Source organism: Haliaeetus albicilla, chromosome 13 (genome assembly GCF_947461875.1).
Source record: "Haliaeetus albicilla chromosome 13, bHalAlb1.1, whole genome shotgun sequence".
Taxonomy (NCBI): domain Eukaryota; kingdom Metazoa; phylum Chordata; class Aves; order Accipitriformes; family Accipitridae; genus Haliaeetus; species Haliaeetus albicilla.
The window spans coordinates 36,863,483-36,884,807 of NC_091495.1; the positions used below are offsets into that span (position 1 = coordinate 36,863,483).

At 40.6% G+C, this 21,325-nt stretch overlaps 2 protein-coding genes across 2 annotated transcripts in view; one reads left to right on the forward strand and one right to left on the reverse strand.

Annotated features, from left to right (window-relative positions):
• The first annotated feature begins 628 nt into the window (after positions 1 to 628).
• Positions 629 to 2,966, forward strand: TTLL2 (tubulin tyrosine ligase like 2). The gene has a single exon (XM_009918297.2). It carries the CDS (start codon positions 878 to 880, stop codon positions 2,531 to 2,533), a length of 1,656 nt encoding a protein of 551 aa, XP_009916599.2. The 5' UTR covers positions 629 to 877; the 3' UTR covers positions 2,534 to 2,966.
• A 1,720-nt stretch (positions 2,967 to 4,686) lies between these two features.
• LOC138688416 (centromere protein J-like) overlaps positions 4,687 to 21,325 on the reverse strand; it is a 39,845-nt gene continuing 23,206 nt past the window's right edge. The window contains 10 exon segments of the mRNA XM_069799633.1: positions 4,687 to 6,341; positions 7,709 to 7,829; positions 8,195 to 8,279; positions 8,995 to 9,135; positions 11,561 to 11,659; positions 12,499 to 12,654; positions 12,915 to 13,021; positions 13,459 to 13,573; positions 14,395 to 14,553; positions 20,882 to 21,028. Of these exon segments, the coding sequence (XP_069655734.1) occupies positions 6,152 to 6,341; positions 7,709 to 7,829; positions 8,195 to 8,279; positions 8,995 to 9,135; positions 11,561 to 11,659; positions 12,499 to 12,654; positions 12,915 to 13,021; positions 13,459 to 13,573; positions 14,395 to 14,553; positions 20,882 to 21,028 (1,320 nt within the window). The 3' untranslated portion in view covers positions 4,687 to 6,151.

The following is a 21,325-nucleotide window of genomic DNA, read 5'->3' on the forward strand; positions in this document are numbered from 1 at the left end:
TGAACTAGCTGGGGAGGGAAAAGCACAGTTCATGAACTATTTATATGAGAATTGCTATGCCCAAAAGAACTCAAAATACATTTCTTACCCATAAAAATAGATGGGGGCCATCATCTACTTCCACTATAGATAGTGGGAAATGGTATTTCATTCAGAATCTAAGTACATTTCTATGGAACTTTATTTTCTTGAGAGGAAGGTGATGAGGCAAGAATGTGCCCTGCTTTTCAGGAACTGGGGAGGAGCTCACAGGAGGAATAGCAGAAGATTATCGGTGAGTTAAATCAGCATATGTCAGGAGGAAAAGAGCATTGGAATCAATAAGCATTTTCCTGCTGTCTACTGTCAGTTTTGCATCAGGCTTTATAATCTTAACCAAGAGAGTTTGCTCAGAGCAGAGCAACATGCTAAGTTAGCAGAATGTCTCAGTAATGCAGCAGTGCAAAGTAAGTCTTACTAGACAAAGGAACGGCCATTAGGCTGAAGGCCCTTGCAAAAAAAAAAAAAAAAAAAAAAAAAAAGAAAAAGTCTAAGTATCCAAGAATTACAAAAGCTTTGGGACAACTACTGCTGTAGTAAGCTATCTCAAAGAAAAAGTAAATAAAGTGTGGAGACATATAACTGCAGCAGCCAGTGCTTTGTGCTGCCTTAACAGCTATTGGCATCGATGCCCTGTTACATATCTTTCAGCTTAAACACAGCCTTTGACTTCTCAGTTGTGGACCATAGTAACACACAAGGGCAACATGCTTTGAGAATACGTTGAGAGTGACAGACATTAAGAATACAGTGAAGGTGATGACTGCTAGCACAATCTGCGGCATTAATTTCATTGTTTCCTTCCTGGTGATTCTGTTTTCTTTCAGCTAGTAAGGTGATGGCAGATGACTATGATACAAGAGGTCTCTTAAGGCCATTGGTGTTCCGTCTCCATGAGAATGTCCCCGCAATAGTCCGTGAGGTTTTACTGGAACGTGGCTGGACTGAATTTGACAAAAAGGAGCAAGATGACGCAGACTGGAACCTGTACTGGCGGAACTCACCTTTCCGCATGACAGACCACCACAGCATTAAACCATGGCAGAGGCTCAACCACTACCCAGAAGCTGTCCGGATCACCAGAAAAGACTACTTGGCAAGGCATCTGAAACGTATGAAAGGAGCATATGGATCAGGTCTGTATGAATTTAGTCCAGTGGCATTCATCATGCCCAATGACTATGTCAAATTTATAGCAGAATACAGCAAGGAGAGAGAGTCAGTAGGCAGGAGACCTAGCTACTGGATTTGCAAGCCTGTGGATCTCTCCTGTGGAAGGGGCATACTCATTTTCCAAGACATTAAAGACTTAGTATATGACTGTACAGTCATTGTGCAGAAGTACATTAGCAACCCCTTGCTCATTTCAGGGTATAAACTGGATCTGCGCCTTTACATGTGTGTCACCAGTTTTTGCCCCCTCACCATTTACACTTACAAAGAAGGACTGGTGAGGTTTGCCACTGAAAAGTTTGACCTTGGTTCTCTGGACAATGTCTATGCACACCTAACAAACACCAGCATCAACAAATACGGAGCTTCATATAAAAAATATAAAGAAGGGATTGGCTGTGGCTGCAAATGGACATTCAGCAAATTTCGTTCTTACCTTCGAATATCTGGGGTTGATGACATGGTCCTCTGGCAGAAGATCAATAACATAGTGATTCTCACCCTGCTTGCAGTAACCCCCCTACCAGTGGCTTCCAATTGCTTTGAGCTCTTTGGCTTTGACATCCTGATTGATGACAAATTCAAGCCGTGGCTTTTAGAAGTCAACTACAATCCAGCCTTATGTTTAGACTGTTCCATCGATGACACTGTGAAAAGAAAACTTCTTCACGATATTGTTGAACTGCTGAACTACAAGCAGACTGACACTTTCAGGCAAAACCAAGTGGCCGGGATAAAGGCTGGCAGAAGGCGGGTGCCCTGGAGCACAGCTGGTGAGAGTGCCACCGAGGAGACTCCTGGCGTACTCACTTGCCAAAAAGTGGCTAAATGTACTTCTGCTTCTTTTGTACAACCTGCCCTGCAGGCTGCAAGAGGATCGATTCGTAAGGTGGCTGCCCTGACCAAGAAAACTGCCAGAGCACATCCAAGAAAAACACTGACTTCCCAGCTGCGGGAAAGGATGAATATGCCAAAAATACCTTCCCAAGCAAAAGTTGAAGCTAAAAATAAACAACTCCAAGGAGCTAGGTATTCTTTGCACAAGTCTGCCCTACTCAGCCGCTGGTTACCTACACCTGACTTCTGCAACTACAAGTCAACTACACGCCCCTATTTCCTCTCTGATGAAGACCAGAGGCCTATCCCCCGTGTAGGAGATTTTGTCCTTATTTTTCCTTTCAATGAAGCTGCACTTCAAGCTTGCAGGGGTGGGACAGATACAAGGAGCATCATAAAGGAAATAAACAAATTAGTGAGCAAACGGTTACCGTCAAAACAGCAGAACACAAAGAAAAGGGTAGGCTATTTAACTTCTGTGTAACTTTATGATGTTAGGTTATATAGACATATCATAAATGACAAATTTAGCTGGAAGGAGGTAGATGTACACTGAAATTGTATTAGAAAGATATCTCAAACAATACACAATTTTAAAATTGTAATTTAGCAATTACCATGAGAGATTATTCTTTAAAATTAAAGTACTAATTTTTTAAAGTAATTCTTGCAATATTAAAGTAATCCCAGAATAAAAATGGAGAATTGCACTTCTCAAAACATCTTCAGAAATGGCAGTCTTTTTTTATTATTTTTCTCAGCAGTCTTTGCTTCTTTTCTTTTCCTAACTAAGGGGGCTTTATGAGTTGAAAAACTAGTCACATTACACCAGGGACCATTCAACATGCACTCAGTTTACAAAAGTGCAGGTAATATGAAAGACGCAAAACTATTGTGTTTTCAAAGAATCCAGTGAGCTTCCCGACATTCATTTCCGGAAATTAATTTTGCATTGTATGAAACAACAGTATGAAATAACTTTCATTTTATGACCAGTAGGTTTCTGTAGAAATTCTTATGGAAAGTAATTTTAAAAAATCTATATACTGCTCCAGTGTTTTGTTTCAGATAAACTCTTAATAAAGAAATAATTAGGCTTCCCAAGGTAACAGAGAAATTTATTATCAGAGGGCAGAATATAAACTGCAGATATCACTTTCAGAAGACTCGATCAAACCTCTCTCTCACATTAGCCACCTGATGGGTACAGTAGTTAGGCAGCTTTGTTTTGCTTGCAATACAACTGGCAATCAGCTGTGCATGGAAAAATACTAACACTGAACTGAGGCATTTGAGATGATGGTCAAAATACTGCCCTTTCCTTGTACATCTTTGCTGCCCCCAACTGTCTGAATGGAAGTAACTCTGTTCAGAAGTCACAGTGTATTCTAAATTTGGATCAAAATTGGGGCTAAATACTGGCTGCAGCATGCTTCTGCTAATGCCAGAAAACCTGTGGAAAGAAGAGAAGTGGGATTTCCCAACTGTGTTCCATCTCCCTGAAGGACTCATAAAAATTTGTTCACTATAAACCCTCTAGGACAAAAAATGTAGTAAAGCAGGTATGTGTATCGCTACAGTTTAAGTACATATGCCGTCACACTCAATTTGGATTATTTGTGTTCCTACAACTGTGAAATGTAGCTGGTAGAGCCATTACTGCTTCTCGTTAACTAATGCAAGTGGAAGGTGGAGGAGATGGGGTGTGACAATCAGCTGTGAAAAATAATGTGGCATGTGTCATAAGTGGTCTGTGAAGGACTCCCAGTTATAACATACCTGATGGAGCTTGTCATTTATGTAGGTGTTCTTCTGTCTCCTTTTCAAACCAAATTTGTGCCCCTTAATTCAATAATCCCTTTGCTGTTCTACTATAAAATATCACTTGAAAAACATGTCTTGGTAAAGACAGTAGCCAGACGTGGGTTGGCAAAAGTACTGTGAAATCCTCAGCAGTCTCACCCTTTGATTTCACCAATGGAAGGTTTGCCGTTGATTTGCCAGAAAGTAGAACCAGGCTCATACTTAGGTATCATTAAAACCTCCCTGTAAGCAGGTGCTAACAAGGTGAAAGCATGCATCAGCAAGGTGAATGCATGCATCAGCAAGGTGTTTGCACACATGCATCGCTGCATGCATAGTTTTAGAGGCTGACTAGCACATATCCCCTGTGTGTTACACCTGTGCAGGACCATAGGCCAAATTATTCCAGAATCAAAATGCTTCCTGCAAGTACAGTCGAGAGTGCTTAATGAAGCAAGGAACAAGCAGCATACAAAGTTGTTCCTTATTTAATTTAGAAGGGATTATATACACAGGTTATTGAATGGCAAACAGCCATTTAAAGCTAAAAGCTGCAAACAAAGCCTGTTTTCTGTATTACTATGGAAACAAAGAGAACATCAGCCTATTTACTGGAGAACAGGGACCTTTTGTTAAAAGGAATTCCTGGTAATAAAAACAGTGGTGCTTTAGAAAACATGAGTATCACATCTAGTTTCCCAGCCAAACTGAAAACATTAATCACATCCACTTTTTTTCATGATGCTTAATTGAGAAAAAAATCAACATAGATTCATTTTGGTCAGCATAAGGCAGCACCAAACTGAAATTCTTAGTGAAACATATGGAAAAGAATGATATCTTGGTTTTCTTTTAATTAGTTTCCTTTTACAAAACACATAAAATATATCAAATATTTCAGTAGTGAAAAGCACAGGTTTAGAAATTGTTCATTTGTTATACAAAAGTAAAGGAAAAACAATGCAATTTTATTATCACACGAGCCGACATCAAACTGCATAGATGTTCACAGCATCATAATTAAATTCATAAACTGAAGCATGTGTATGATCGATATTAGCAACACTTCTTGCTTTATTCAATCTATTTCTTCCAAGGATGCTCTGTAATTTGAATGGTGATTTGTCGATAGACTGACCCACTGGAAACTGAAGAGAAGAAAGAGCAATTCCATAATCTTGCAATTGTTTTGCACTTAGGTGTGAGAAAAGGCTAAAGCAGCATGCTATGAAAGTGTGTTTGTTGCTATAGGAATCTGAAGGGCATAAGGAGATAATTGGTCTTCTCAGTCAATGGGCAGGTAATGAGCTGAGCTCTACAGGGGAAATGCTTCAGTGCTTTCCAAAAATTCAAGACAGATGATGGACAGGCAGGCTACAGGGAAGGCAGTTGAAAGCAGCATCTGATAAATGATAAATCCCCCTAGGCATCAAGTGCCATCCAAAGAGCCTTAAAGCTGGAGAGATTCACTGACCAGAAATATTTCTGCACTACCGGAAGAATAAAGGCAGTAGTGGCAGAGGTTAATTAAAAAACAAAGCAACACAGAGGACGTCTGAGGAAAGACTGCTGGAGAAAGAAGAAAGGGCTGTTTCATCTGGAATAATGACCAGGATGGAATAAACATTACATTTTGTCTTCAAATACACGAGACAGGGTTCTTAGATTATGACCATATAATTATTGAATAATTTAGGTTGGAAGGGACATCCAGAGCTGTTCACTTAGCTCCTGCTCAGGTTTTGGTCTAACGCACAGTTCATGATAAGGCCTGATACACGCTGGGATCTTCTGCTCCAAAGAACCCAACGAAACTGAAAACATTAGTCACTTCCACATTTTTCCTGATGGTTAACTGAGAAAAAACCCCCACCACATAGATTTGTTTTAGTCAGCATGAGGGAGCAGTGAAGTGAAATTCAAAAAGCTTTGTAGATTTGAGGTTCTTATGCCATGCTCCTTAACTGTAGTCACTTTTGTAATTAACTAGCAGTAAAACAAGGGAAAGCGTGATCAGTATCATGAAATGAACACTTTGATGAGAAATACAGTGGGCATTTATTTTAATGTTACATACACAAAGAGGACATGACTGCATCTCCTTCAAGTCTCACTCAAGAGACATTTCATTTGGGTCAGGTTATTCCAAACTAAGCGCCAGTCACTGAGCCAACGTGAAGCTCAGCACTACAGAGCCATCCATTCATTTTCACAGGGCTTAATTCTTCCTAACAGTTCTGACCTTCCAAGAAAATGGGTTGAGCTACTTATGCACAGTGCAGCCCTTTGAGGGGAGGAATCACTTCTTATCTAGGCTGATACTACCCTCCTCATCTTTGATTCGAACTCGTCCAGTGGAGTATTTGGTTTCCTGTCTGCCATTGCAGTACACGGTTTTTACGGTGCCGTCTGGGTACTCCCGCCTCTTGAACTGCACAGTGTGAATCTCCTTTTGGCCGTTACTGAATACCACTGTTTTATTTCCATTCCTGAAAGAAATAGCAATGAATGAAGCGATGAGAAGGCACTGTCTGTTATTAACCTATCTCACCGAGCTGTCTAATGTGACATGATGAAAGTGGCAAATAATGTCAAGTGGAAACTTTCTCACATAGGTTATCATTCACCTCAAAATTTACATGGGATGGCGTTAGAGATGTTATCTCACAATAAGATTTCAATACAAAGGTATTTCAGTACACAGTGTGGCCAGCAGGAGCAGGGAGGTAGGTGATCGTCCCCCTGTACTGGGCACTGGTGAGGCCGCACCTTGAATACTGTGTTCAGTTTTGGGGTCCTCACTACAAGAAGGACATTGAGGTGTTGGAGCGTGTCCAGAGAAGGGCAACGAAGCTGGTGAGGGGCCTGGAGCACAAGTCTTATGAGGAATGGCTGAGGGAACTGGGGTTGTTCAGTCTGGAGAAAAGGAGGCTGAGGGAAGACCTTATCGCTCTCTACAACTACCTGAAGGGGGGTTGTAGTGAGGTGGGTGCTGGTCTCTTCTCCCAAGTAACAAGCACTAGGACAAGGGGAAGTTGCCTCAAGTTGCACCAGGGGAGATTTAGATTGGATATTAGGAAAAATTTCTTCAATGGAAGGGCTGGCAGGCATTGGAACAGGCTGCCCAGGGAAGTGGTGGAGTCACCATCCCTGGAGGTATTTAAAAGACATGTAGAGGTGGCACTTAGGGACATGGTTTAGTGGTGGACTTGGTAGTGCTAGGTTAACAGTTGGACTCGATGGTCTTAAAGGTCTTTTCCAATCTGAACGGTTCTATGATTCTATAGTATAATACCAAATGGATGGTGAGATCTGCACTTTACATGACTTTTTCATGCAGGGATCTCAAAGTATTTTGCAAGCAGAAAATCTATTTTACAACAGGATCCTCCCTAAGCGCAGAAGAGGCATGTGTAAGAAAGCCCTATTGTTGCTTTTCCTCATTTTACATGGAGAAATAGAGAGATAATACATGAAATGCCTTGCCCAAGATCAGAAAGAGAGCCAAAAAGCTAGGAATAGAGCTCAGGAGTCCTCATCCTGAGTCCTTCCGTATCCACATTGTTAACACAGACAACTGGTGATGTCCTAGCAACCCTGGCCAGTGTAAAGTTCCATGGAAATAAATGAGGAATATTTCACAGTCACTTTGCAGCGATAAATGGTCACCTATCGTCCAAGGTGGCAGTGAACAATCTGCAGTGCCTCATTGTAGCAAAACCCTCGTTATCTTACAAATCCTTTCTCCTTTCGTCTGAAAATTTCCCAGCCATGCAGAATCCAACCACAGTTTTAAATGTCAGTATCATTGTACCTGTGTCCAATGCCTGGTTCCTGTCATTAACAGGAGACTTACTTTTCTACTTTTACTACTGTACCATCTGGGAAAAAAGTTTCCTTGAATCCATCACTATAGAGGCATTTCACTGTGTGATCTGGGAACACAATTTCTTTTGTGCCATCAGGATAATGTTTTTCTGTGGAAAAGAAGATGTAACAAGTCTGTCTAAAATTTCTTTCATGTTGCTTTACACAGAGCTAGATCAGATTTTTTTGGACATTGTAGTGAGGATGGAAATGATATCCAGCATACTACTAAAGAAATTAAAGAATCAAATAATCAGATAATCAAAATTAGAAGAGAGGCATTTTCATCCCATTATTATCTTTGCTTTGCAGGAGGAAACTGAGCAGTAAAGCGATGGAATGTATTCGAAGTGAAATGCAAAGACAATGCGAAATGAGAAGAAAATACCCAATCTGCTGGAGTCAGAATCAGACAACACTTTCATAATAGAAACCTTCCTGCACATACAGTTCACATTTATGAGCTCTTGCATACCTATCTGATTATTAGGGAACTGCAGCACCTCCAGGCCATCTGGATAAGCAGTGTGGGTTGTCTGTGCATCTGCATAATAATAAATCTGGAAGGAGAGTGAAGTGTTTGCAGCATGTTCACAATATTTGCATAAGCAGATTCAACCATAACAACGCACTTAAAAATAAGCCATCTCAAAGAAGTCATTTCAAGGTCATTTTCTGTATCTGCCATCCATAAAAGTAGCTATGTTTGCATTACTGTTCCTTCCTCTCATTCACCCCCCCCCCCCCCCATGGCTGTGTCTAGATGATGCTACTTTCATCTCTATAGCATACAAGAGAACAGTGCACACATGAAAGTCATCTTCCCACCTTTTTGCTTTGGCTCCCATCCATGCACTATTAATTTAAAATAGTCCCACTGCTGCCAAGGCCTCATTTATTTCCACTCTAGCTCACATTATTATTAACTATTTATATTTACATAATGACAAGAGGGAAGAATCCCCTGTGCTACCTACCCTACAAATGTATAAAAACCAGTCCTTGCTTCAGACAGCTGCCCCTGCCCTTTGCCTTCTTTCAGTCTCCTTTCATCTGCTTGGCCAACTATGCATTTGTTCCTTCTTTGACTGTTACCTTCATCTCTTTCCACTTTTATCCTTGTACATGAAGCAGTTTCACTGCTCAGAGTGGTTATACCAACACCCTTCCTCATCAATTTCCGCCAGAACCGATAGATCAAGATAAATGATAGGACCTTGTTGGAAAATCATTTAATCATTTTATTTTCCTTAAAGAAAAAAAAGTGTTACACACCACTCTCTGATCTGGCATGATCTTCTTTACATCTCCATTGAAAAAGCTAATTGTTGTCATCCTTTTATCAGCACTGATCTCTTTTTTAGTACCATTGCGGAAAGTGATGATTCGACGTCCGTCAGTAAGCACCTCTTCTACCTTCAAACACATAAAGCACCTAATGTAAATGAAGTCAAAGGAAATGAGTAACATTGCACTGCCTTCCAATTAAACTGGAGCCTGAAGTAAGTCATGCTATGTCTTTATATTTCAAAAGCTATCTCTGCAGCACAGGTACATTATTTTTGCCTCGTTTGTGTGTAAAAGAGGCCAAAAGTAATTTTCACAAAATGAACTTACTTCTAGCACTTGGCCCAAGTTCCTACCCCACCACCTTGTTTTTCTGTTAAGTGAGGTAAGGCACACAGCCCTATGGCAACAGGGAAGCCATTCAGGTTTTTTCTTGACCAACTTCAGTGAGTTACTGTCTGTACTCATTTCATACATGCTGGTATACCTTCCACAGGTCATTGAAGAGACCCTGGTTCTGGATTGTGCGAACTAAAATGATTGAACTCAACGTATTAACACAGACTGCTGACATACGTTAACAACCATTTTATTCCAAGTAACATAACCCTGTATGGACAGTCAGTACTACAGAATAAAATGTGGTTGCATGCAAAGATCTGCAAAATTGCTCAAGACTTCTTAACAAAAGGGGGCAATAATGTCATCAGTGTGCTCTTCTACAAAAAATATACTGGTCAAAGATGACTTCGTACCTAGCATAGCCTCTGTTTAAGCAATTTTTCTGGAATTACTATGGCAGCTGGTTCTGTTCAGCATATATCAAATCCCATAATATAATTAATTTGGTGAAGTCCAAAGAAGACTATGACCAGAAGATGCACTATAAGACTGCCGTATAATTCCAATTTTATCAGACTCTCCACAAAAAGGGAACACCTCCCAACAAAAAAAAGAAGAAGGAATAAATATTCTCGGGGGAAGAGAAATGCAGTATTTCCCCAAACAGGCATTGTTATTATTACTGAGGACAAGATTTTAGTTTTTAGAAATGGTTGTATTTAAACATTACTAGTTAGTAATGGAAAGATATTCTTACACCTACTTATCACAAAAGGCATTGCTACAAGAAGTCCACATAGTTTAAATGAGAGTTAATATCTCTTTCTAAAGGCATCAATGCCTCTCTCTAGTTGCACAAGGAAGTCCAGCCCACCACTCAATTTTATGAATAAAATCTGGTGGTAAAAATGTCAGAGTGAACTTTTTTCACAACTATTTTTCTTTTGAGGATCAAAACAACAGATATTGTATTTGCTACTTCTACAAGAGGGAATTGTGGTTGGTAGAAGCTTTCACAGAGCCCATCTCAGCATTAGCTATAACAGAATTGGCATCTCAAACCAGTATTCCCTGAACAACTGTTATATTGCAAAAGCCATTTCTATGACTGCTCCTGGTTTCATTAATCAACACCTGTACTGGCAGGGTGAGAAAAGAAGCCCAGAACTGAACAGACACAGCAACTGAATTTCTGTCTTAATTTTATCTAGCCAAAAACCTTATCCAGAATTGACAACTCAGTATCAAGGGAATGTTTTAACAGGGTAAGCCTGCTTGGAGCAGTGTAATTGAAGAGACATCTGGGACTGAGTTCAGATCTGGCCTAGATGAGCAGCAGCAGTGAAACTAGCACCAGCTCACTTGGTCACCTTGCTGACAACCTTTCCCAAAAGCAATGTACCAAATTTCCAATGCATAGACTCATCTACAGAATCAGCCTTTCAAGGTCATTCCTGAGGTGCTGTGCAAGGAAGGTGACATGGCCATTCAGGAGTGAATTATCCAGTTTTGTGGCAAGGAGTGCAGGGACGCAGTGGGAAGCCAGCAGGAACTGCTTCCTCATCCCCTCCTGGAAGACAGGGACTTCCAGGAAAGGGATGAAACCAGCTGCCAAGCTGAGCTATGGGCTTCAGGACAAGGGGCAGCTGGAAGCAATCTCTAGATGCAGCTGGGGAATAGCTGGGGATTTTGACAGGTGGCTTGAGCAAACTGGACAGGCTGCATGGAGCCCAATTCCCCTGATGCTACTCCAGGTGTAGCCAGCTGTCTGTAATGAAAGACTTCTCCCTCAAGTGGTGTCCAGCTGGCACAGCTCACTGCCATTAGATTCACTTCCCAGGAAAGAAAAGAATGGTCTTTAATCTTGCAATACAAAACACCATCACTACCCCACTGGCACATTTCCATTTCTCATGGTAAGCATATCATTCCTCCCAGCCCACAAATGTGGCAGCTGAAACAAAAAGGACTTGGTGAAAGTCATACAGCAAATCCATGTGGGAAAATCATTTCGTTACTTGATTTCCAGCCCATCAACTATACATATTTTCTACCATTCATACTGTGAACTTTACACTTCAGCTGTCCTTTAAGGAACAGACACTTAATTGGAAACATAATTGTCTATGGCTACTTGAAGCAGTGACTCCCATCTATACTGCAGACCTATTGGTGATTGCTTCAAGTATTTTTGCATCCTAGTTTATCTCACCTTTCCATCACGATACTCTATTTTTTCCTGCACCTCTTCCTCACTTTTTCTTCTTTCTTGATGTAACATTGACCTTCTAGATAATATTGATTTTGGAGGCTATATTATGAAAACATCACAGTCAGTGCTATATAAACAGAAATGTTTTTCAAATATTTTCATTAATTTTAATCAACCGTGCAAAAACCATATTTACTTTCACACACACAGAGGAAAGCTACCCTGATTTCTGGTATTGCCTTGCATTTGTAATGAATTTTGATCTTTTAGTCATAACTAGAAATGTTGCACATTAACTCCAGTTAGCTTCAGTTTGCAAAGCAGAAGATAGAGAAGGTCCAAAAATGAGGTGACAACAGTGCATTCTGGTGAAACTACACTATAGGAAATTGAGAGAATAAACACAAGAACAAAGAACAAAACCTTCTCTGAATATTGGGTTACTGATTTGCAAAGAAAGGTACCTATATTAGCTAGATCCACTCTTCCAAAACAAATTACGTGGTTCTTAGCTGTAGGTAATGCTAACTGTGTAACTAAGGGCTATGTTACACATCCAATTTACCGTTACAATGAGTGCTCTTTGCACTGTCTGGCAGCATAAAGGAGCCTTAAGTTAATTGACATCTGGCACATAGCATCCAGAATAGTTATTAACTAATGTCAATTACAGTTTGAAGATGCGGTGTATTTTGAATTGTGGGATCCAAAGGAACAGGGAGTACTGCTCCCTGCAGGGCAATGATACGCTTCAGTAAAAAGCTGTAAACACAGTGCTTGAAGTTGCCAGATCCATCCCTAAAGCTGTGTGTCTGCTGCATAGCGTAGGAAATGGGAATGGAAGACTTTCTTTTTCTTGGTGTGTTTTACTTCAGTTCGCAAATGGAAAGAAGACAGTTGCTGATCATATAAGAGCCAGAATCATAAATTGCTCAAACCTTTGCTTCAGCATCCAGAAAAGCAGGAGAACTGCCTGTAGATAGTTTGTTGTCATACGCAGTTATACCACTTCGCCTGTGTGTAGTCACAAAAGCCACTTTATTCTGAGGGTTTAGCAATTTTTCTGTCTTTTTAAGATTAAGAGTCTCTTCTTCCTGAGCCAAAATTAAAATGTTAACTAGCAACATAAATCTCTTAATGTCCAGCTGTTGTGCAGGAATATCTTGGTATAGAAATCTACTATATTTGTAAGCCATTGCAATATTGTTTTGAAGAGTGTACTTATCATGAGTAGAGGCAAGAAAATAAAGCTAGGAGAGTATTGTTCCCAGATGAATGGGAGTTAGCATGCTGTATATGAAAACTAAGATCACAGGCTGACTGAAATATTTTATAGAGAGACGTGGTGAAATACCTCTGTTTCTTCATTGTTACTGCAGTGTGCAAAGCTGCAAGTGTCGTTGCTGTGGTTATGTGAGAGAGGCATGTCTTCTGAGCTACCTGAAATGGGCAAAGACCTGCCTATGAGAAAAAGCAAAGTAAAAGGGGTCATTGAAAGCATATGAAATTTGCTGAATCACGTTTCCATACCTATCTCAGAAGGTTTTTTTAAAGATGCTAGCTCTCAGATTCTCGCAACACATTGTTTCTTATACTGATAATGTTTCCTAACAGCTTGTTCATCCTGCCAAAGGTGCTTTGTCCTGGACCAAAGTGAGGTGCAGACCACTTCCATTCTCCCACCTTCTGGGCTTCCAGGACAACAAACTCAGTGAGTAAGCAGGCAACAGCACAATCTGCTCTCCCTTGCTTGTAAAATATAAATTTCATAATTCTTCTAAGAATCATAGGAGAGTTTTAGTGACCACATATTGCCTGTGAGCCAAGAGTTGGGGACCAGTGTCTCCAAGTCATTTGCAGACCACTCGAAGCAGGCAGGAAGTTTCCACAAATCCTACCTTTTATGTAGAAAGATGAGTTAGGCTTCTTAAAACCACCACTCAGATGCGAGAGAGCTCCAGGTGATTTCCTATCATCTGTTCTTCTCCCACTAGGAGAGGGTTGATGTACAACCTGAAGCAAAATGGAGAGGCCCTGACATACCGTCATGCTTTACTGTGACGTGGGAGCTATCAGCGGCATGGCCAGAGTGCACTTGCCCTTCCTACGAGTTTAGCTGTCTGTGCGCTTGTATGGTGCAGGTGTCTAATCTTGGTTCAGACTGTTGTGGAGAAAGAGACGTGGGTGGAAGAGCTGGAAAAAAACTCAGACAGGGCCACCCCCTCACGCCCCACTCCATCCCTTCTCTTGGGAGCTACATTTCAGCAGCTCTCGCTCTTGGTCCGTGTTGGGTTGCATCGCGGCCATGCCCGTGCCTGGCCATCCACCTCATTGATCCAAATCCCAACCCTGCCCCATGGGCCGGCTTCCTGCTGTGACCCCAGACCTGTCTCATCACTCTGGGCTTTGAAGATTGGGATTCTGGCCTGACCCTGGCTTCCATGCCCAGCTTGCCTTCCTCCCTGGCTGGGGCTATGGGACAGGTCCTGCCCTGCCTGACTCCATGGGGATTCCCTGGTGCTCCCAGCCCCTGGCTCCAGGGAACCGCTGGCCCATGCAATGCCCCGATGCTTGGTGCATGTGATTACCTCTGAATTTTTTCTGAGGGCAAGGGGGGTAGTTTCAGAGCATTCACCCACCCTCTAGCCTGCAGGTGCCCAAATAGCTCAATGTACGAACAGTCTGTAAGGTAATTTCTGGCAAAAAAACCCTGCAGTACCAGGGAAAGAAGACCAAGCAGCAGCTATGTGGGGATCAGGATCCCAATCCAGCTTCTGAACAATATTGTAAAAAGAAAACAAAGGCAGTCTAAATAGACCTTGATCCTGACTTACTTTTTCTGGTTCAAAAGGTGTCAGTCTTCCTTGGTGAGGTGTCCTCCTGCCAGTTGGTGTTCTGCTTCTGCCAAGGGAGCAGTTAGACGGTTTCTTTTCTTGATGTTCCTTTGTCACTGATCTCAAAGGATCAGCCCTTTGCACAGAGCTTCCTATTGCCTAAAAGGTTTGAATACATTTGTGTTAAGTTGATACAAATACCTTCAAATAGCATTAAAAATCCTTCTAGAATAGGTGCATCATTAAGTGTTTAAAACTTTTAGGAAAATGTTTATTTGTGTATGTGGACATACACACGGACACACACACACATTTTATACATAATTCTCTATTTGGAGTCTTATTTTGGTTCCCACATTTCTGTCTATTTGGACAATGATGCAAGTCAAGGGTAATCCAAGGCACATAGTGCAAGGCCAACAGCATCCACCCCTTTTACCTTTTGCCTTCATAGCTTTCCTTCAGTCAAGGCTGACACAAGCCTTGTAGGACCCTAAGGCAGATGTGAGCCACAGAAGGAAGGGAAATGAGATGTGAACAGTTTCAAACAAACTATAGCAGATATTTAGACTGGAAAGATCACAGTTACTCAAAAGCACTTCCCCAATTTTTCTTGGAGACCTTAGATCAGAGCACAGAGGAAACATACAACATTCTTGCATGACCACCATGAGATATATGGGTTTTACAAAGTGACTGCCAGGGGTTGGCAACTGCAAAGAAAACATTACATTGGTATGACAGGAAAATTGAGGCTGCACTCTTGCCTAGTCAAAATTTTGAAGGTACTGAACCTAACATAGAAATGCCTGGCAGTATGAGACAAAGGCATAGTCTCACTGCCCACATTGCTGAAGTCATCCCAGAAATGGCAAGCGATGATGTCTGTGTCTGCCAGAACTGATAGCAGAAGAATCTCTAATGCATTGAGCTGGTGAATGACTAGGAGTGAGCACATGATGGTCAGAAACAAAGAAACATTCAAAAAAACCCATGGAAATGGTACTAGGTACTCTGATTTTGAAATGTCTTGCACACAGGAGAATGGCTGCTTGGGAAGAGGAGTGTAAGCAGTCCATGGAAAGAATATATTTGCCATCAGCTTCTTTTGCCCAAGTCCATGAACTATTGCTTAAGGGACATGGGACTAGCAAAACACAAACACGGGAAGGCTGCACAATTCCTTCTCTGACAACAGTCATTATGGCCATTTTTTGACCATTATGGCCAAAATTTTCTCCATTTGATCAATGAAATTTAGGGGATCTGTTGTTGTTGTGGATGGTGATCTCTTATTGATATTAATAAATGGCACTGTAATTTAATGGATGTCCTTACAATGAAGGAGCCAAGAAAGAAATCCTATTGCAACACCAGAAGTTGTAGAATTTAAAAGGCTAAATCTTTTCCTCCAAGCATAAAATGGTTCTAAACAGGACATATAGGCAACTGATTGGCTCTTTCAGACAAGGATGCTAAAAGATACAGAAATTAACAGAATTCATTGTTAAAGGAATATGATTTCTGTTTTAAATTTGGAGATGTTTTCTGCAGGCAGATTTTGTGAATATGCCTGGGTTCTCCAAATATAATAATGATTTCAAATACAAGTGAGTAGGCAAAATGTCAAAATATGCCTGGGACTTCAGCTTGAGACAAGTGGTATAGAACTAAAGACCTTTATTTTTGATGAAGAGATATTATCTCAGAAATTGCAGACTGGTGGAAGGAAAGAGCTCCTAAGCCACCAAGTGATTTAAGAGAACTTGAAAAGCCATTGCTGCAGTTTCACAGCACTCAAGCCAATCTCAGCCCAGATTGCTGGAGTCCCACTCCTCTTCCTCTGTCCCCAGCCACATGTTCCAGCCCCTCCTTTACATGGCAACAGCAACCACAGGGGTGGATTGACCTGGCTCAGCCTGTAGAATCAGGCAAAAAATGAACTTTTTTCTGCCTGGTTAGTTTTGAGCCAGCTAGCTCACCATCATCAGGAAATATCAACAGGGACACAGCAGCTAAAATATTCATCAGCTTCAGTCAGACACTAACATGTGGCAGCATTTTTTCTGCTGTGGTGTATTATAGAAAGAACATTGCAATTCAAGCTTTTAAAGAACTACCTACATAAGACTTGTAAATAGAAAATATTTTATGGCAATAGTTTTAACATAGAGCTGCCTAGAAAGCCTATTTTAGAAAAGGAGGCCTCGTGAGCTATCTAAAAGTCAATTTTGAAAAGGATGTTCGGAAGTCAACATTTACTGATGCAATGCAATGGGTGATGCTGTAGCCAAGGGAGAGAGACCTGTATAAGCCTTAAAAATATGATGAGAAGAGGCACGTGCTCATTCTTTTTAACTTAACGAACTAATGAGCTCCTGAAGTAGGATGTATTGGACTGCAAATTGAAGGAGCAAGATGGAGCCAGAGAGAAAGAAGAGGTGTTTCCATGAATATGGTGAGTTTTGTTCACAATGTGTCTAAAGAACCAATTCGGTTGAGGGGCCTCCATGCAGAACAGTGTTAGTAAAGGTACTCCAGGTTGCTACACATGCCATTGTAAAAGCTGCTGATTTCATTTTGTATGCATTACATAGTTTACACATTTTTAAATTATGCACTAGCATACCTATTTTTAAAGTAATAATGTCAAAGGAATCAAGGCAGGCTTAGTGAATTACGTGTGGTCTCTGTTTTCATACAGATGGATGTCATTCTAAGAGATCCTTTCATAAATCATAGCAATCACTGTAACCCAGGCAACCACGGCAATTTAGCTCTATATTTTTTAAGAGACTCAAGTACTAAGTATTTGGGTTAATCACACATGATGAGGTACTCGATAAAGATTCACTCAATTCCATTCCTTTCATAAACAAAGTCATCAAATTATCTCAATAAATCTTTTTACTTTTCTTCATCGGAAACACGTGGATTGCCAGTAAATGCAGACCCTTGATACAAAGGGGTTGCAGGGCCAGAGGAAGAAGCGGCCTCCCAGCATGCACAAGGTAGATCAATTGTTTCCCATCTCCACTGAAAACAATAAAAATTAATCAGCTGATTAGCTGGTGACAACAAAAGAGATGGATTTTAGAAGTAAAACTTCATATCTACAACAACAGGTAGGCAGCAGAAGATGCCAGCTCATTTTGGATCTTTCTCATGGGAGCTAGCAAAGCACAGATTAAATATCCATCAGTGACACTGATCCTGCTCTTGGCAAAAGGAGGGACTAGGTGACCTCTCGAGGTTGCTCCAGTCCTATAGATCTATGCTATCAGGCAGGCAGTGGAGACCAGGAGGAGGTGTTGTTATTTAGGGCCCACCTAGACCAGAGAAACCTTAAAAATGTGATGGTCTCCTTCATCCTCATGCTCAACAGTAATCCTTTAAATTTTCTGATGAGTTTTTCCTCCTAGATGTTAATACCCACAGTTCTTCATCATTCTGATACAAATCAGTTTGTCCTGGAAATCTCTCATTTGTCAATTCCCATAAATAAGGATGCCTTATAACCTTCAAATATCACAGTTTGTGTCATGTAGGGTTTGCATTCCTACTAACAGACCAAAAAGCTGAGAAAAAGCAACAAATACTCATGGATAAAGCAGTTAAAATTCAAATGCTACAAAAGTCTGTCTACATATTTCCAGAACTCACACTTCCCTGCTTCAAAGTTAGTAAATGGTCAGAAAGAACATTCACAGACAAAGGAATAACATGCTCAAAGGTCATAAAAATCCCTTGCAAGTTTAGACAGCAAAATCCATCTAAGAAGATTGGAAGTAAGCACATTTGACCTTGGCTGAAACTTTTCCAACAAAAAACATTAAGAAATGTTATCCCTATACCTTTCAGTAGAACTCCCCCCTGTGCAAATGAATGTATCTTTTCTTACAGAAATCACTAACATCTATCCATAGTTGCATGTCTGGCAGGAAACTGGCAACTCATTCTTGCTAAATGTATAATGTGATGCATTCAGAAATCAGCTTGTTTGGAGAGAATTCATATTAATAAATATTAATAATTAATAAATATTAACCATTTTGGCTAATCTGTACATCTTTCAAGCCATATTCTGAAAGAATCACTGATGATCAGCACTTAAAATGGACATTTATCTTGTCTCACTAAAGCACAGCTTGAAGTGGCCAATTCCTCAGACCAGCTAGGTCATGCTACAGTACAAACAGAAATCATCATTAAAAGTATTACAGGCAAGCAGAATATGTCTTTTTCAGAGATGTAGAACATCTCTCAGATATGTTTTTGTTGTTCTTTTTCATAAAATCATGTCTTCCAAAAATCTGTGTCTTTCACCTGTACTGATCATTATTCAGACTTGATCCCCAGTTGTTTTTGTACATATCCTCAAATTCTATTAGCTTTAACAGAAAGAAGTCAGACGTCAAGTGTTGTTTTGCCTTCCGGATTCAGCTGATGAAACTCACCAGTCCTTGCTAGCTTTAACTTAAATACGTTATACAGGTACACACATGTCCCTGTGGCATGCGTCTCTGCTTCTGTTGCTCAAGGTTATCCCATTCACTTTGATGTGTTACCATGCACAGTTTATCAATTCCGGACAGAAACAGCATGAGTGTTTTATCTGTACCCAAAATTTAGAATTGTCCAGATTCACAGAATCTTTGAGGGAAAGCATCCACCTGCTAGCAGAAGAGCTCAAATACAAAGGAAATACAAGGGAGTCACTGTGTTCAGATCTATCACTATGACACAGATTTTGGGCTTCTGTTTAAAGTTCCATTTACCTGAGCCTTCAATTCTAGATTCAAATAATTGGCAGCCACTCTATTCACCGCAAAGCCTTCTTCTGCTATCAGATCAGATAAAGAACATGTGTCTCTGTCAAATATTTCAGAGTTCACTCAGGACATCTGGGCACTATGCCCACCAGTCTAGCTCAGGCTTGTGCTGGATTCCAGTTGGATTGGATCCAATGCTGGCTGGATGGTGAAAGCTCAGATAACAGTGAGTCCAAAAGTCTGCTGTCCTGAACTTCCCCCTCCTCAGAACTGTTGCTGAAGCCACAAATTTTTTTTGCACATGGCTGTGTGCCACAAGAGGAAAATGAACTCAGTGGATCTTAGGGAGTCTGTATGTAGAATAAATGTTTTTAACTCATTTTGCAAGAGTGCTTGAGTTGTTCAGATGAAACAAACTCTTTCATGCCTTGAAAATTTCCAGGGTAAGCTACCAAAGATAGCTTTTTGACTTTGCTGGCAAATTTAACTGCAGATGGTATATTGCACATTACTTGTCTGGCTAGTAATTCTGTCCCCCACAGCACAGAGGAATAGAGAGATCCCAGCTATAGAAGGGACTGGGGAGATCCGACATCACTATAGAACAAATAAAACAATTTCCTGCAGGTAGACCCTCCACCTTCTGAATTATAAACAACATATATTGCTTAGAAATACAGCCAGTCTTGAAGGCAGGAACATAATATCTTTGAAGCTACTATTTCACACAGGACTAATCGTGCTCTTTTAAGCATATTCAGTTTAGAGTTGTTCTTATCATTCTCTCTTTTCATACCTGGCACTACGCAGGATTCACTAAAGCCACTGTCTAGTGACTTTCAAGACACACACTGTCATGTTCACTAGAGTGGAATAGTTGCCTCCTTTCTCATCTGACATGTTTTACATTTGATTTCAGTCCCTAAACAGGCAGAGAGAGTGGTGTGTTGGCTAATCTGAGCTAAGTTTTGCTTTAGCCCATGGAATCGGGAGATTAGTTTCTAGTAGCTCGGGGGAATTACAGAGACTGTTCACTTGAACAAAGCACAGATTTCAGCTAAATGTGAGCAAAAGGAAGAAAAGGCACTTGTAATAATCAAGATGCTCATATTAAGAAGTAAGAAATACAAAGCCAAGAGAAAGAAAAGCACGGCAAGATATTTAGATATCTATATCTTCTAATCAGTGAGATATGTAAGAATTGTGGTAAGCTGGCTGTGGAGGAGCAGTCATAGAGATACCAGTCAGGAACAAGCATCTCACTTGACGTACCAAGTTCACTCGTCACAACTTGTAAAAAGCTAAGTGATTTTCCCACTGACTTTATCAGGCAGAAGGCCACTAGTGCTTATTGGCAAGTAAAGCCTCAAATAGCAAAATACTGGATTTATGGTTTGCTGTGGCAAGGTATGGCGTGTTCCCTGTAAAACCAATCTGTGAAGTAGCAGGTACAATGAATTCAGAGCAAAGCTGCGAACAACAGGCAATTCAGTTAGGTCTAGAGCAGGAAAAAAGTTTTGTCTCCTGCTACTGCAAAATCAGAAGAAAAACTACAAGCAAAGTTATGCTGAATGACAGCACAAGCCCACCACAAGAAAGCATGACCATGCTTATACAGACACTTTCATTTGCACAAATTTTGATTCCAAAGAACATTGTCTTAAATAAATATTTGAAACTGTGGAAAAGTGACGACTGGCAATAGGAACGCACACTTTGCTATTCACATCTCTGAAGAAGTGTTTTTGCAAAGATGTCTTTGGCCCCACATGAGAGATGCTGTGGCTCTTGTGATTATCTCTCTGTGATCTTTCTTCTTGTTTGGATGAAGGTGCTGTCTCTTGCAGAATAGCTTCTGCAACCTAATGGAAAATTCGTTATAAATATACAATTTTAAGTTCAAGTCACAGCTAGCAGAATCAAACAACCCTCAAAGCCATCTGGTTTTCTGTTGCAATGAAAATTATGATACTTAAACACAATGAATGAAATTCCACATCTCGTTCTACTAGGGACTGAAACTCGCCAGTATCAGACACAACAATCTTTGTATATGGCATCCTAGCAGCTTTATATACAGCACCCTAATATTACTCTCACACCACAAAAATCTTCAGTGGCTTGAGCAGTAGTTGTACATCACCAAATGTCCCAAAGCA

What these genes read in the sequence shown, in the direction of transcription:
- TTLL2 (XM_009918297.2), top strand. Translation starts at nt 878, where the DNA reads ATGGCAGATGACTATGATACAAGAGGTCTCTTAAGGCCATTGGTGTTC.